A 16,451-nucleotide genomic window follows, 5' to 3' on the forward strand; every position below is an offset into this window, starting at 1 on the left:
CATAATTTTTTGTATTATTTATTTTAATAAAAGAATGTATAACACTATTACTATTATTTGTAAGGTATTTTCACAAAACCAATTAATTTTATAAATAATATTATTACATATTGATTCGAATAATTAGTTGTTGAACAAATACTTTGATATTATTTGTAGTCATGCCATGAAAGTGAGTGAAAGAGTAATAAATAATAATTAGTCAATGAATTAATAATAATTAGCTAATTGCATAAAAGAAGACAAAGTGTCATTAGAGTGCAAATTTAATGAGGATAATATAGGAAATTCAAAGAATGTATAACACTATTACTATTATTTGTAAGGTATTTTCACAAAATCAATTAATTTTATAAATAATATTATTACATATTGATTCGAATAATTAGTTGTTGAACAAATACTTTGATATTATTTGTAGTCATGCCATGAAAGTGAGTGAAAGAGTAATAAATAATAATTAGTCAATGAATTAATAATAATTAGCTAATTACATAAAAGAAGACAAAGTGTCATTAGAGTGCAAATTTAATGAGAATAATATAGGAAATTCACAATTCAATCCGTATATTTATATAGATATAGATATATATATATATAATCATGTCTCACAAGTTTGACTTGTGGGACCGTCTTACACAAATTTTTGCCTACTATTTTATTAACTAATAAACTATTGATCATTACTAAAGTTATTTAATTTCTAATTATGCGTTTGTAATTTGCACAAGTATTACCAATTAAATAAAAAAAACTAATTCAATAGTCCTAGTGTTATTATATTCTCATAATTTTCATGTTCGAATTATGATTTGTTTATGTTTTTTAGTTGAATATGCCATCTTAATTTTAACATCAATTGTCGACACTTTCGACTTTAAAACCTAAAGAATTCCAGTTGTGTCGCATCAAAAAAAAAAAAACACAAACTCGGGAAAATCATTTACAAAGCTTTATGTTATATGATTAGCTTGTCGCTAAACAAAGGATTCAAAATTGGTTTTCTGGGATTTAAATTTTAGATAAAAAATTTGCAGATTAATGGAAAAAAAAATTTGCCAAAAATGAAGCAACGTGAAGAAATATTTCAGGAAAACACAATACAGTCCCAACTGAAGTTCCAAGTAAAATTAATTAGAACGAATGGAGGAATTCTGAACGTCACCATATTGGCGGTATCAAAGTAGAAACACGAAGGATCGCTCACTTTCGAATTCCGTTCACGTTACTTAAACGCCTTTGGCAAGCCAACCTTACAAGTCTTGAGGCATATAATTTTGAATAAAATAAAGTTGCGTTTAGATTGATGGATTTAAAATATATTTTTGTAGTTTTAAAAAAATTAGACCGTAAACTTTGAATCCACAACTTTCAAATATATTTATTTAGTTGTACAACACGACAGCAAGCAAAGGATATAGATGAACCACCCCATTTGAATACAAAAAAAAAAAATCGTGGATGCCAATGGATGGTTGATCGAAACATACGTTGCCACACAGATGCTGGTTTCATCTTGCAGTTTCTACTCCATGTCCGGTTCACTAATATACCGACTTCAAATTATCTGGTAGCAAGGGAAACAATGAAAATCAAGAAATGCCGTAGAGGCAATTGCCTTTGATGATAAAAAGTGTATTTCATCTTTGCTCAAGAACAAATGGTTATTATCAATTATCTTAGGACGTTCTTTTTTTCCTGTGACGAATACAAACATAAAGAGAAGTCATTATATCAATATATATCTATTAGTTTTATGATAAAACAGGTGTTTGCAGAATTTTCCAGAAAACAAAAAAAATCCCGACCATTCTTTGAAAATGGAGCTCAATGCAACCAAGAAAAAAATGGGATTTTGATCGTTAGTGTAATAATCTTGCCCCACGTCAATTTCATGGTGGAGTATTTAAGAATTCACATGACTCATCTAGCAACTCTGATCAACCCTTTTCATAAAGTGAGTATAGACAGACACAAGATAATTTCTATTGGAACTCAAACACAGTCATATTTGCGTGGGCTTGCAACCTGAGGAGTGACAACCGATGAGCACAGAGTGGTAGTTATAATACGCACGATAACATTCTGCTTCGAAACTAAAGTTACAGTAACGACACTTAAAATCACAAATGGTCTACTTACCCAGTTTGGTAAAGCCGCCTCCGGCTTATTAGCTGGTGAGATTGTGAGTGCCTTCGCGAGTAGGAGGAACCATTTCCAATACCACTGTCCTCAGCAGCAAATGGGTCCGAGTAAGTTGAACTTGAGGGTGACCAAACCGGTACTAGACCTCCATCTCTTTCTCTTCTACTAACACTGGATGATTCTGCAGTAGAATCTAGGGAATTTCTCCGACCTGCTGTGTTAAATTGTAGAAAACCAGTGTTGCGTCTAACAGGTTCTGTAGTAACAAGTCCAAATGCGTCTCTTCTTGGTTCCTCTGCCGTATCTACATTGGATGGCACCTCGGCTCTACTCTCATCTGCCAAACTTCGAGTATATGTCTCTTCGTCTTCTACCCTGACAAAAGAAGAAGTGATGCTCGGGACCATTTGATCCTCGTATTGTCGGACGTTGGCATTGATATGGTTATTTCGAATTGGTTCGTTGTCCATTTCCATTTCTACTTCCGTTTCTTGAGGAAACGCAATAGGGATTGATTCAGACGAGTCTCCCAGTCCCTCTTCCATTCCATTTCCGGCCCTTGAAGCTGCTTCATTTCGCCACATCTGTGACAGTGCTTCCTGTAACCTGGCTTTCGCATCATCGATTTCAACAATTGGTAAAGGATAATTGGAACCAAGCTCGATCCCAGATGCTTGAAGAACAGATTCTGGTGCATTCCAAGGGTGGTGTATCCATTCGGTCGGCAGTCTAGCAAGTTCAGGAAGCCATCGTCGAACATACTCACCGTTTGGGTCAAACTTGTAACCCTCAAACTGTGAAACGATAATATGCATAAAATTATAAACACCGTTGTTGAGAATTTGGAGAAAACGGGAAAATAAAATGGGAAAAATCAAAGGCAATACATAGTAAATCAATCAACACCTGTGGGTTATCAATCCGATCAAGCTGACGACCATCTGGAAGAGTCCCCGATATATACTGCCAACCAAGTGCATCACTTTCAAGATCCGCATCCAAAAGGGTGTCCCAGAAGTACTTCATTCCCCATCTCCATGGCAGCTGCAGGACTTTTACAAAGAAACTAGAGACCACCACTCGTATCCGATCATGCAGCCAGCCACTGGCCCACAGCTCCCTCATGCCAGCATCCACCAAAGGATAACCGGTTCGGCCTTGTCTCCATGCCTTAAAGTAACCCTCATCCACTACCCAAGGGAAAAACTTAAGGTGCCCAAGTAACGGCCTTTCATGGCTGTAAGGATGGTTGAAACTCATATATCTAGAATATTCTCTGAGGCCAATACTCTTGAGGAATAAGTTGACACTATCTTCACCGGCCTTGTTCCCATCATTGGCCCATAAAATTTGCTTGCTGCGAACTAAATGGAAAATCTTCCGTACACTGACTTCACCGAAATGTAAATGGGGAGAGAGGAACGAGGTGGTTGCACTATCTGCTTTTCTTCGGTTCTTTGAGTACTCTATGAGTGGTCCGTTAAAGAATGAGGTGAGAGCCTTATCAGCGTTACTCCAGCCAGGAGACCAAGCTCGAGCAAGAAGTGCGTTACTTCCTTTCTCAGAGTCATCTTCAAATACCAAAGGGTCCGAAGCACCTTTTGGCACGTCAACTAGAAAAGAGCAAGCATAAATTTTAATGCATGTCCGAAGAAAGAATATTTAACTATAAACTGAGGGACACATGATCATAATTGCTTACAACTAACAATAAAAACATATGCAAAAATAAAAGGAAAACAGCAGAACCAAATCAAAATTGAATGCCAAGATGAAGTTCGCCAAATATTTTCTCACCAAAGCAAGTTTTTATCAAGAAACCTAATCCACCGATGGTTAATGTTTTCCTATTCAACTGTTCTTGTCCGTATAAATTAAGTTGTATGAGAAGATAGAGCAGAAGAACGTCATGGTCTAAAGAAGCCCATGCAAGTAAACAATTACTCACATGATGATTCATCGTTGCAATAGAATTTTATGAATAAATTGGGTTTAGAATCAGCCAGACACTAAATGAATAAAAGAGTTTTAACATTGCTACAGCATGAAATGCAAATTCAACCGGGAACAATAATATTTTTTCCCCGATGAAGGGAACACTGATGTACAATCAAAATTAAAGACAGAGCATTCAAATAGCTGCTTGAATATATCTCCTTTATGAACGACCAAGCTGATAGAGCTACCATTATAACACAAGTACTAAAACATTGCTGTACCAGCCCACATTTGTCTAGTTGCTTCCTCTTCCAAAACACATTTATTGGACAAGAATCAGTGAATCCTCTGTCTAATTTCCTTATATCAGAACATAGAGATCAACTACGATTTTTTGAAATTACCTGAGATTCACGGCAAAAAGAAACTTCTTTAGAGATTGTTAAAATTTAAATGCACCCGCTGGATACTATGTACAACAATTGATTAGCATGGGTGATAATATGCTAATACATACAGTAGATTCAGATTAGTAACAGTAACTTGGCATTGATGAGAATTAGCTTCCTACATTATTGCCTCACTGAAAAATTGAAATAGTTTATGCTGAAAATCAAGTAAGTTTTTTAGACAAAGACTAGCCTCTCCCTGGTTTAGCCTTCCGTGGAATGTCTGTTTGCATAAATGTAACAGGAAAACTGATCGGATGGGATGTGTGTTTGAATCAGTAAAAAGATGAGAAGAGAGTCAGTTGAAATGGATCTGAATCAGCGAGAACCAGATAGCACAAGGAGGAAGTTACAGATAACATCGCAGCCCCCTCCTAGTTAACTTGAAATAAAGGAAGTTCAAAAAAAGTGTTAAAGATTGATGAAACACCTAAATTAAAAATATAAAAATAAGAAGTGAACATGAATTTTCTATCTGCAATCTAAAAGTGAATTATTCAGAAAGCATTATCAAAAACCAACATTATTAGGTGAAAGAGATTGGAAGTTAAATGTATTCAATTATAATTCAGGTCTTGAAAGTAATGATATCCTTTTAAACACTATTCATAATTATTGAGTACCAAACAGAATGCCAATATGCAAATATCACCACAAAATTTTGATGATGAGAACTTAAGGACTATCAATTAGTAGAGTCGATAATGTGAGAAGCCCCTATTACCAGAAATGATTCTTTTGGGTGGGAGAAGTGGAGCCTCGGGATCATATGGCATGCTAAGGCATCTTTCCCAAAATCCTGCAAAAGTTGTGAATGGTAGGCCTTCCTGATCATGTACCTCCCAAGGTTCGTACAGTAAGTCCGCGTTAAAGGAGCGGACAGCCACTCCTTGGGCCGTCAAAACTTCCTTCGCTCGGTGATCCCGAACCAACGATATAGGATCTACATAATAACAAAAACAAAAATGTGTAACTCCAGAAGTAACAGAGATAAAAATCTTATTGAAGGGGACAAAACTAAAATATAAAAGTTTGAGGAGGAAATATGGCCTTGTGTAAAATGTCTTCTTTTCTAACCAGCTATTGCCTTTAAAAGATAAGAACTGTAGCTTTAAGACAACAAGATAGTCCATTTCTACATATGGAAAGAAAGAAAACAACACACAGATACACTATACCACTTCTCTCTCCAAAAAAGAGAGTTAAATTCATATTAAACTGCTTACGCTCACTCGAGTATAGGCACCAGTTCAAAGTCCACTTCTTGGCAGAGAAAAAAGGGTATTTTTAAATAAAATTGAGTATGTTAAGCATCACTGCAGAGTCTAAAGAAATCATGGCATTTATGCGCATATTGCAGCATGATATGTGCCAAAAATAGAAAACCAAGGCTAAAAGCCATTATAAAATTCTTTACCAGTATTTAATTACGAAACGGTAAGATAAACATCAATAAAATATGCTAAAAGTAAAGTACAGTAAACTGACAAACTCCCCAATGCCCCCTTAAAGTATATGAAAACTAACAGAAAATTAATATAACGCTCTACACGAGGAGAAGTGAAACTGACCATATAAATGGTTGAAAAGGATCTGAGAAGCTCCAGTGGATTTAACAATTTCAAGGAGAGAAGAAACACTATCTGTAGATCTCTTAGTGAGAAGACTAGTGCCTAGACGTTTCAAAGAAATATCGAGATGTGCTAAACTCTGCTTCAGCCACCATCTTGAAACCCTTCCTGGAAAATAAAGCCCTTCTTCTTCAGGTGCCCATATAAATACTGCAATCACTGCTCCAGCCCTCACTCCAGCAGCTAATGCTGGATTATCTTCCACTCGTAGGTCCCTCCTGAACCATACTATACTGCAGCCACCTCCTGACATGCCTAATAAATTTCAAGAAAACAGACACACATACACACAGAGCCAGATTAATTTTCTTTTGAATACACTATAATTCTTCTCTTCTTCTTTCGGTGGGATACTAATCAGTCTTGACACTTGTTGATTTTGCTATTCTTTTAGCCAATCAAGACTCAAGAGAATAGACCATGAACCAAAAGAAGCGATCTTTAACTTTCTTTGTCACATAAATTACATATGAGTGCGTGGAAGAATTTAATTCTCTGTGAATCTTGACGACCTAAAGTGAATAGTATGAAAAAATGGGCATTCAGCGATAGCAAAAAGGAACCTTTGAGAGAGAAACAGAGTGTGATGGTGATTGGTTAAGGTTGTGGGGTTGCAAGATAACTGCCGGCCAAATTGCAGCCACAACTTTTAAGTTTTTGGAGATTTTTATTGTTTTTGTGGGATCTTGGTTTCTTATCCGATGCAAAAAATAAAAATACCACCAAGCCCATCTAGCGCCTTCGCCAATCGTTCCAAGATGACGGGCTGGAAATTTTGGTGAAGCTTTTGCCTTGCGTCAAGCTCGCTTCACTGCAGCACTTGGGATCATTTTCTACGTATTCAATTTCAGCATTTATATTGCTCTTTCAATGCCATCACATTTATTTCCAAATATTTTATGCATTTCCAAATATTTTAACAACTCATAATTTCTTCCATTTTATCTAAAAATCAAGGTCTTAATTGAAAAAGATCAAGAAGGAAAAGGAACAAGTTTAACTCTTAAATATTAGAATAAAATAAGCAATGGTAATATGAAGAAAAATTGAAGGGAAAAGAAAAACATATCAAATAATCTGTTAACTTATAAAATTGCTAGGCAAAATGGATTTGAAAATATTTAAAACATAAAATAATTGGCATCATCTCAACTATTTTTAGATCTTATAAAATCTAAGAAGTTTGTTTATAATTATTATAAGATTTTTTTAAAACAAATTTTATGAAGTAATATCTATACAACTTTTGAAACTCAGGTGATGGTTATCTATCCGAGATACCTCGATAGTAGCACATCAATCGAGTGTACAAGTATGTGATAGTGTGATACCTTATATTAGTGTCAGAATAGTATGGATTTGACAAATTGTCAGAAAAGTTGGTGTCAGAATGTAGGGTATGGACTATGGACAACCATCTTGTCACAATTATAAAACGAGAATTAAAAACAAAATCATCACTGACTTTCTTTCTATAAATATCAGGTTTGTTTAAACATTAAGACATTATTCATTGATTCACATATATGATGCACCGATCACTTACTCTGTAGATTTTGATACAACATTGGCACATCATTTCTCTTTGCTACATTGGTTTTCCTCATTCACATGCCGACTTTAGTATTGGAGTTTCCACGCCGAACATCTCTCCGGCGCTCATTCACATTATTACCTTCATGTTTGCAGATCAGCATAAGCTCTTCTCGAGAGAAAACCTTCGATTTGGATGCATATTACTGTGCTCTCATCTCACATCATTTTCATAACCCAACTATATGAATTTGCCCATATATATCATGCTCATTTTTACCCGATCACATCAATTATCACGTCGACTTCTTTCGTAGGATGGAACCATAAGAATTCACTTATGCCACCGAAAAAATTTGATTCGAATGTTGTCTATTTGTTTTATTAGCACACCACCTAAATCAGGACCTCGATTCACACAAAAAATAAAATATATGTGAATACGTTTTACATTACTTTCACCAAGTGTTCGATGACTTGTAAATAATCTGACATCAAAACATCAACAAAGAATACCAAATTCCCGAGTAAGACACTCAAGCACCTTTACAAACTGACTAGTATTTGTAAATAGTTTATTATTTGAAAATACTATATTATGTTGTAAATAATTCAAATCAAATACTTTCATCCAAATACAACCTCGATAAATTTATTCAGATTTATGATATATGAATGGGACGGTTTCAATTGAGTTTGATTTCTGATATAGTTTACAATGCTTAATTAGTTCGACATAATCTATACACACCAAAATTTCAAAACCTTAACATCAAAAAATATCTCCAATTCTGCTCAGAAATTTATTTGGTTTCTATAATTATGAATTTTCAATTTCGGTTCATCTCTTGAAACTCCCGTCAGGAAACAATCTTTTAGTTTCATTATTGCCCATTAATAAAATTGCTGGGTGACAGTGATCTGAGATGGGATCTTTTCAAGTCATGGGACATCTTAAAAATGAAATAAAACCATAATGTCCTTTTCCACATCTTGTCTTTAGGTCAAAGATAAACTTAAAAGGATATGCATGCCACGATATTCTTTTTTCTTGGGACTGATATAGGTTAACCAATTTAAAACATGGTTAAGTTTTTTATATACAGAGAATTTACCTCATCTTTGCCACTTGGATAAAAGATAATTCACCATCATGCATGGTTTTCAGGATTAAAAAATAAAGAAAAAGACGAAAAATAATTGATGGCGTATTTGCATGTCAAGTTACTATGTATGAAAGCCTTGGAGGAGTAGAAAGATTCACGTGTAGATTTGTGTTCTGACAACTTTGGTTTTTACTGTCTTATTACAGAATATACAAGAGTTCGTGAGAGCTAATAATATTGACAAGTTACCGTCCCATAAATCATGTATAATATTAATATTGTGACATATAACATCAGTCTTTGTTTCGGTGTAAGAATTCATTTTTTCTCGTGTTAGTTAGCGTTTCACAACTCCGATATCAAATCAAGAATTCAAATCACAATTGAAATCCATGATTTCAAAATTTAAATAAAGTTTAAAAAGAAATCTCAGAATTCATTTTCGACTACACTACAATCAAACTCATAACAATGAATTTTAAATGTCTCCAATATTTTAAAATTTTGAAATCCATCGTAATTAGTATAATAATGTAAATAATAGAAAGGTGGATTTTTGAATTCATTTGTTAAGTAATCAGCAAAAATAAATTTTAAATACATAAATTTCAAATGACTCAATATGGTACCACCATCTTTTCGTTTAATAAAGTTAGATATTAATTAATACATTGTGTACTTACACGTCGCATAAATGTCGAGATATCAATTTTGTCATGATTTTTGTACAATATCTGCAATAGAAATATAATTTATCATCCAAATTCTATCAAAATGTCATTAAATTTGGATCGAGTTGGGTATTAATATTATAATATAAGTAGTTGGACTAAACATTTAATACTCGCTCACCAATGACCGCACTTTCCCGTGTTGGAGCATGGATAGATTTGTGGATGACAAAAGCATTGATTTCCATGCATGTGTAAATTGGGTTGGGACCTCCGCACGTGAACATTTAGCTTCAATTATCACCCAGAAATAAAAAAAATTAATAAAAATTGGTTACACTAAAATAAAATAAATGTCTGAAATTTTTAAAAGAAAGAGCAGTAAACTCTTAACATAATCTCAAGAATAAATCTCATCTTTACAGGTATATGAAACGCTATATTATTTCACCATCTTTCTTGATAACATTGACCTTATTATATGTAGAATTAAACCACGAACAAGTTGTATATGCTTCGCACCGTGAATTCCCAAAAAAATATATTATATGGTAGATTGTTGAGCAATAATTCTTAACTAACATGTTGACACACGCAAACGCATGTGAATTGAGGAGAACACACCAGATTTAAGTTGTACCACAGTGCAGTGTGTATAGTTTTGCGTTTTATAAGTGGTGGAGTTTCATAACTAGCTAGGGAACTTGGCTCTATATTTGACAGCAATTGTACTTCTGCATGAAGTTGTATGTGATGATACATTTCGATCCAGTTGTGGAACACAACAAATTTCATGTCAATGGCTAATCTGTTTCGTTCCGACTTCTCTCTTTTATCAAATTCAATCCCCCTCAGTGTACTTATTGTTGATCATCATAGAAAACAGAGTATGCAGTCACAATAATTTAAGGCGCGGTGAATTCAATTTTCTTCATTATTGTCTGATGTCGATGAACTAATGAGCAATAATAGCTGAAAACAATTCAACTTTACGACCTTATACACACGCACACACTAGTCCCACTATTAATCCTCTATATGCTTATATTTGATTATTTTCGGATGACTTGGACTTCCTAAGAATGTTCGAAGTCCGCTGTGACTGTCCAGACGTCCACACTATCTATTTTTGAACTGGCGCTCCCTCCTTATAAATAATTAAAGAAGTAGGCAATGCTATTCTATATTCACTTCAGTTGACCTGCTTATTCTGCTAATTAAACCAATTTATAATTACAATGGTATGAAATCAGTTCTTCCATAACAGAGATATTTCATCTCTTAAGACAAAGAGTAAGAAAGACATCATATATTGAAAGCCAAAGAAATCAAAACATCCTAAGAAAACATTCTGCATTATATACAAAACATAGCGCCAATAACGAATAATTTAACGAAAATTGCTATTAACCCCATGTCTTAGCTTTGGCAAAGGTTATGAACCTGAGATCTTATGAGGGACTTCCAGACTTTCTGCTGTGACTGGAGAGAGCTTCCCGTTGACTGTGTCTCGCTCTGGCACTAACTTTAATTTATTGATCGACATAATTCTAGACTACAAAAAGTAGCATGATAAAATCAATGCTACATGGCATTCCACTCACCATATGTGATGCTGTAGTAGACTTATCCAATTCATAGCCCAGTTGATTTGTAGGGAAGTATAACCTTTTTTTAGAAAAGGTACACCATCATATAATAAAAGGAGACTTTTTTTCTCCAATTTTCTGTGTTTCCTGTTCTCCTTCTTAACTTATGTTGTGTCTCTAACAAACTCATCTTCCTTTCATCAAACGATCATATGCCTTCTTAAGAAGCTGCACAACTCTGAGAATTGACTAATGATCGGCTAGCCATTAGGTCAATCGACTTTATCGTTCGAGTCAAACCACCATAAGTTCGTTTCATGGTGCCATCAGTTAGATTATGCCTTTGTTAAGGATTTTGTAAATGAATTGTGTTTGTTTCCAGTGGTCTTCGCCAAATTGTGCTCATAGTGTTCTTCCATGCTTTTCTTTTATATGACATTCCACATCAGCAAATTTACAGAGTTCTTCAGAGAAACATATCACAGTGGCTAAATCAAGCACAGCAATTAAGGATCACCCAATGCTCTCATAAAATGATCTAAGAACCTTAATCGCCACTTCATAAATCCTATTGATTAAACTTAATTTAAAGCGCTGTTTTGTCATTGGGATTTCTCAAGCGGGAAGAACATGTTGAAGAGCAGTAATTACCATATTGATATTATCATCTACGTGGCTCAAAAACTGAAAATGAGAGTACGAAATCAGGTAGAACTCATCGATTCAACTAAAGATGTAACCAATAAAATCAACAGATCTAAAATGAATCACCATCAGATTTACAAGTTATCTCTCCGATTCTGAAGCGGAAAAAACTGCACAGTTCAATATCGTAGAGAAAGAGGAACTGGTTTTAGTGCAGCAACATTCACAAGCTAACCATATTACTAGTATATGATTAACCAAATCGATCATACATACAGTCAGAGAAAATTGAAGGCCATCAGCAAAAGGAGAGTCCACAGAAAGATAAACAGCAACTCTATTTCAATGCAAAGCTTCAATTTATTGTTCTTTGATCTCTCAATTATCAACTCTATCTTCAGCTTCTCAACTGTCTCTTCATTCTGAAAATCCACGACAGAGAAACACTAAATCAATGTAATCCCATCATCTTCCCCGTTAATAAACGATTTACAACCAATTCATTGTGAATCAAACTCCTCACGTTTAACTGCGAGAGGGAGAGAGAGAGAGAGAGAACCTGGAACGGGGATGGATTTGTGGATGAATAATCGAGATCTCTTTTCAGAGAAGAAAGGAGAATCGCAGCTTTAGCACACTGAATTGCGATGTGAGATTTGCGTTTCTGATCTTCCTTGGCGTCCCCCGTGTTCTTCATTGAAACTCCTCTACACCTTTCCGCCAATTCTGCAACCTCAACGTTCTCTCGTGACCTCCTCAAAATGTTGAATTTATATAAATTTGAATATTCCCTCCAAAAATCGCATGCATATGATAAACTTTTTTAAAAAACTATTAATTCGTAATATTAATTATATAAGGTGGTTAAGCTTACAAGTGGCCAGTGGGGGAGGTAGATTTTATGGTAATACAATAAAATCAAGGGGTCAAGGGGACAAGAGAGGTATGTATTAATACTGCAAAATCCACTTGATTTTTTTTATTTTTTATTTTTTTGTACTTTAACTAGCTAACTAATTAAATTCTTCATATAAAGTGTTTTTTCAATAGATGGTGCTAGCTGTCTGCTTGTCTCTGCTAAGCCCACACGTCTACGGTGCAAATTTGTTCTGCCCACCTCTTATATGTATGTGTTCTAAGTGATAATTTTTATCAATGGTGATTGATAATGATGAATAGATATAGCTATTTTTGACTTATCTAATGCATAATTTGGTTTTTCCTTAAAAAAAAAACATATGATTCTAATATTTATATCGAAAACATAAATGCTTCAAATTTGTCACCAATCATTATAGATCGAGTATCGATCGATTGGTGTCCCGGCCGGCCCCTAAACTACACTATTGTATTGATTCGATCCAGTTCAACAGTTTTCTAATATTAAGAATCATTTGGTGTGAATAACAAGAATTAACCGATTATATATTTCGTTTGATTACATTTAGAGTTAAAATTCTTTTTATTATACGTCAATATCAATATATATATATATATATTGATTTATCATCTTTATATTATACATCATTAATCATCTCATCTCACTAATAAAAGTTTATCGATTTATTATAATGATTTATTTTCTATAGATTTTCAAATACCAATATGAATAGTAAGAATATCGTGTTAAGATTGGAACTTGGACATAACTCAACTCCAAAAGCTAGCTCAAGTGGAGAGGATTGTCCAAGCCAATATATGCAACTCTCATGTTATTTATTCTACCGATGTGGGACAATTAACACACCCCTCTCACGCCCAAGAATGAACATCTGGAGCGTGGAGTTTACAAATGACCCAATTATGGACAGAACGAGTAGCCTAATTATAGGTAGTCCAACACATAACGGTGGAACCCAGTCTCTGATACCATGTTAAGATTGGAACTTGAACCTAACTCAACCTCAAAAGCTAGCTCAAGAGAGGAGGATTGTCCAAGCCAATATATGCAACTCCCAAGTTATTTATCCTGCCGATGTGGAACAATTAACGTATCGTTTCATGTTAATTAAAATTACAAAATTTGACCATTTGATATTTTTCGATTTCAAGATTGACATATATATATATATATATAATAAAATCAGAACGATATTGTCATTTTTAATATTAATAAAAGTTGGAACTATAAAGACAGTCCATCAGGCATTAAATTGAAGACTCTCTTCAACTGTTTACAAGCAGTCCCATTTAATGATATATAATATATTAATGATCGCGCCTTGTGTCTCACCCATAATTCCTCACGCTATTCCAAAAATTCAACCACCTCGACATTTTATTTATACTTTTAATGATAAATATCTCATTATATTTTTATGAAACATATTACTTCTACACCATATATATATATCATTGTCACGTTAATTATGGATTAAATGAACTATCTAATAGGCCAAATATTGTTGCTTCAATTCCTTGGATCAAGAATTGAGAATTTGAGATGAGACTTGATTTTGTATAGATAAAATTGGAAACTTTAAATTCCAAATTTAATTAATATAAATTTAAAAAAAAACCTGATCGATCGGTGTATATTGAATCCACCCCAAGAAAGCTTATTTATGAAGCCTAAACCCCAACCACCCAAGAAGAGTTAATCAAATATTATAATGGTGCCAAATTGAATGCAATCAACTGGTGTGTTTATATATATATATATATATATATATATATATATATATATATATATATATATATATATATATATATATATATTAGTTTTGATATTCTGCACACCTACCATGTACAGCTTTGTGAGCACCAATGATGTGTCACTCACCAATTGGATGTGATGAAATATAAAAAAATTATACATCCAATAGGTGAGTGACACCTCATTGGTGCTCACAAAAGTGTACACGGTAAGTGTGCAGGATATCAAAATTGATATATATATATATATATATATATATATATATATATATATTATCTCGAAGGAATCTTTTCAAAGAATCCTATCAAAATCAAGACAAATCAATAGATATTAAAGAATAATTGTTGCAAACAAAGAGAGACGAGACGAGGGAGATACGAGAAAACGAAGAAAAAATTTTCTGAAAAACTCACAAAGACGAAGCGTTGCTGTTTCATTGTGTTGCATGACGTGTTGGGATATTCGAAGGCAACACCTATACAAAAAAGTGTATAAATTTGCATTCTTGTTTTGTTATTGATTATTGATATTTTAGGATGTAATTTATTTCTTAAATTATTAACGAAAATAATTATTCGTTTTTCTTAACTAATATTTATTTTATAAACTCGATTTCTTTTCTATCGATTATTTTGTCACTAAAAACTACATCAAACATATATAGATGACCCCTTTCACTCTCACATTAAAATATGTTGTCCTCTCAAATTTAACTCAATCTCATCAAAAGTTATCGTCCCTACAATTTTTATAACTTTCAACTGCTTTTTATTCCGCCTCTTCCTCACACCATATATATCATCGAGCCGAATTAAATATTTTCACCACTCTTATAATAAATAAAATTCATAAAAAGAAAATGCTCTCTTTTAATACATCGGAACAAATTTTGTCTGCGGAGGAAGCATTATCGAAGAAGAGAAAGAGGGATAAAGAGAAGCAAGACAAAACCAGAACCATGAAATCTTTTCTTGAAGCCGACCTAGAAAGCCACAGCACTCCTTTGCCTTTGGAGTGGCAACGCTGTCTCGATGTTAAGGTTTGATTCAGTTCCCGTTTCTGATTTCATTTTTTTATTGATAAAATATGTTGGTTTCGGCATTTTTTTAAACGACTTCTGCCAACATGAATTGTGTGTGTGTGTGTGTGTGTGTGTGTGTGTATATACGTGTTTGAGCATAGGGAATATGAATCGTTTTATGAAGACTGTCACACACTTTTTGATTTTCATTTCTCTTTTATCATGTTATAATTTATACGAAGAAGATTAGCATCAAATACATAAAATACAAGGGAAATAAATGTACATGACTCGTTATTAAAATTAAACCTATTTACATACCCTAATCTTATTGGCTAACAAGTGCCTTGCCCTCTTTAATGCAGTCGGGACAAGTATACTTCCTCAACACAAGGACTAAACTGAGGGCCTTAACCGATCCAAGATTAAGTGCGGAGCCATCCCCTAATCCTACTCCGATGAGTTTAGATCTTGAGCTTAATCTACCGAGCCAACATTTACGAAAAAATCACATCGAAAACAACTCAGATAAGCACGATATTGGCCGGACCAAATCAAGCCATTCAAACGATCCGGTGATGATTTCCAGCACAAGAAATTACCCGAACAGTCGGCGTCTTAACCGTTCACCATCCTGGTTGAGTTTCGAAGTCGATGACCAAGAAATGGTAACTGCAGTGTGCAGCAAGTGTTACATGTTGGTGATGATGTGCAAGTCTTCACCCTCATGTCCAAATTGCAAGTATATGCACCCAACAGATACCCGTGAACATAGTAGCCGCATCAGTAGTGCGTAGGAGGATACTTGATCTTAATATTAAATAATTACTTGTTTTATTGATCCCGATCATATATATGTGCCAGAAAAATGTATTTGTACATTTTTCTCTTATCAACTCGATTGAAATTAAAAAAAAGAATGGAATTAATGGGCGCTTAGTGTTTGTTATATTGAAGTTAATTTGATTTTCCTCTTGAAAAAATTAACCCACCATTGTATCTAATAATGTATCATAAATCGTAAAAAAGTATGGATTTCACGTTTTTTTGTATGAAATCGCGTATGA

General features: G+C 34.0%; 2 protein-coding genes and 1 long non-coding RNA gene across 4 annotated transcripts; 1 reads left to right on the top strand and 2 right to left on the bottom strand.

Moving 5' to 3' along the window:
- Window positions 1-1,350: 1,350 nt before the first annotated feature.
- Window positions 1,351-6,785, bottom strand: LOC140810776 (cryptochrome-1-like). 2 transcript variants are annotated; one of them, XR_012113293.1, is made up of 5 exons: window positions 6,104-6,785; window positions 5,257-5,475; window positions 3,052-3,758; window positions 1,794-2,939; window positions 1,351-1,649 (listed from the first exon to the last, which is right to left on the bottom strand). XR_012113293.1 is itself a non-coding variant. In XM_073168667.1 (5 exons), the coding sequence occupies exons 1-5, from the start codon at window positions 6,414-6,416 to the stop codon at window positions 1,564-1,566; spliced, it is 2,040 nt and encodes a 679-aa protein (XP_073024768.1). In that variant the 5' UTR covers window positions 6,417-6,784; the 3' UTR covers window positions 1,351-1,563. The 2 variants fall into 2 exon arrangements, 1 of the variants encoding a protein (XP_073024768.1); XM_073168667.1 differs by having other exon boundaries at window positions 1,351-1,567; window positions 2,143-2,939; window positions 6,104-6,784.
- A 4,306-nt stretch (window positions 6,786-11,091) lies between these two features.
- On the bottom strand, window positions 11,092-12,437 carry LOC140809922 (uncharacterized). The gene is made up of 2 exons (XR_012113198.1): window positions 12,267-12,437; window positions 11,092-12,129 (listed from the first exon to the last, which is right to left on the bottom strand). It is a non-coding gene; the product is annotated as an uncharacterized lncRNA (long non-coding RNA).
- Window positions 12,438-15,222: 2,785 nt separating this feature from the next.
- On the top strand, window positions 15,223-16,181 carry LOC140810514 (uncharacterized). Its single transcript, XM_073168354.1, has 2 exons — window positions 15,223-15,402; window positions 15,750-16,181. Exons 1-2 carry the CDS (start codon window positions 15,223-15,225, stop codon window positions 16,179-16,181), a joined length of 612 nt encoding a protein of 203 aa, XP_073024455.1.
- The last annotated feature ends 270 nt before the right edge of the window (window positions 16,182-16,451 follow it).

Source organism: Primulina eburnea, chromosome 13 (genome assembly GCF_022965805.1).
Source record: "Primulina eburnea isolate SZY01 chromosome 13, ASM2296580v1, whole genome shotgun sequence".
Classification (NCBI taxonomy): Eukaryota; Viridiplantae; Streptophyta; class Magnoliopsida; order Lamiales; family Gesneriaceae; genus Primulina; species Primulina eburnea.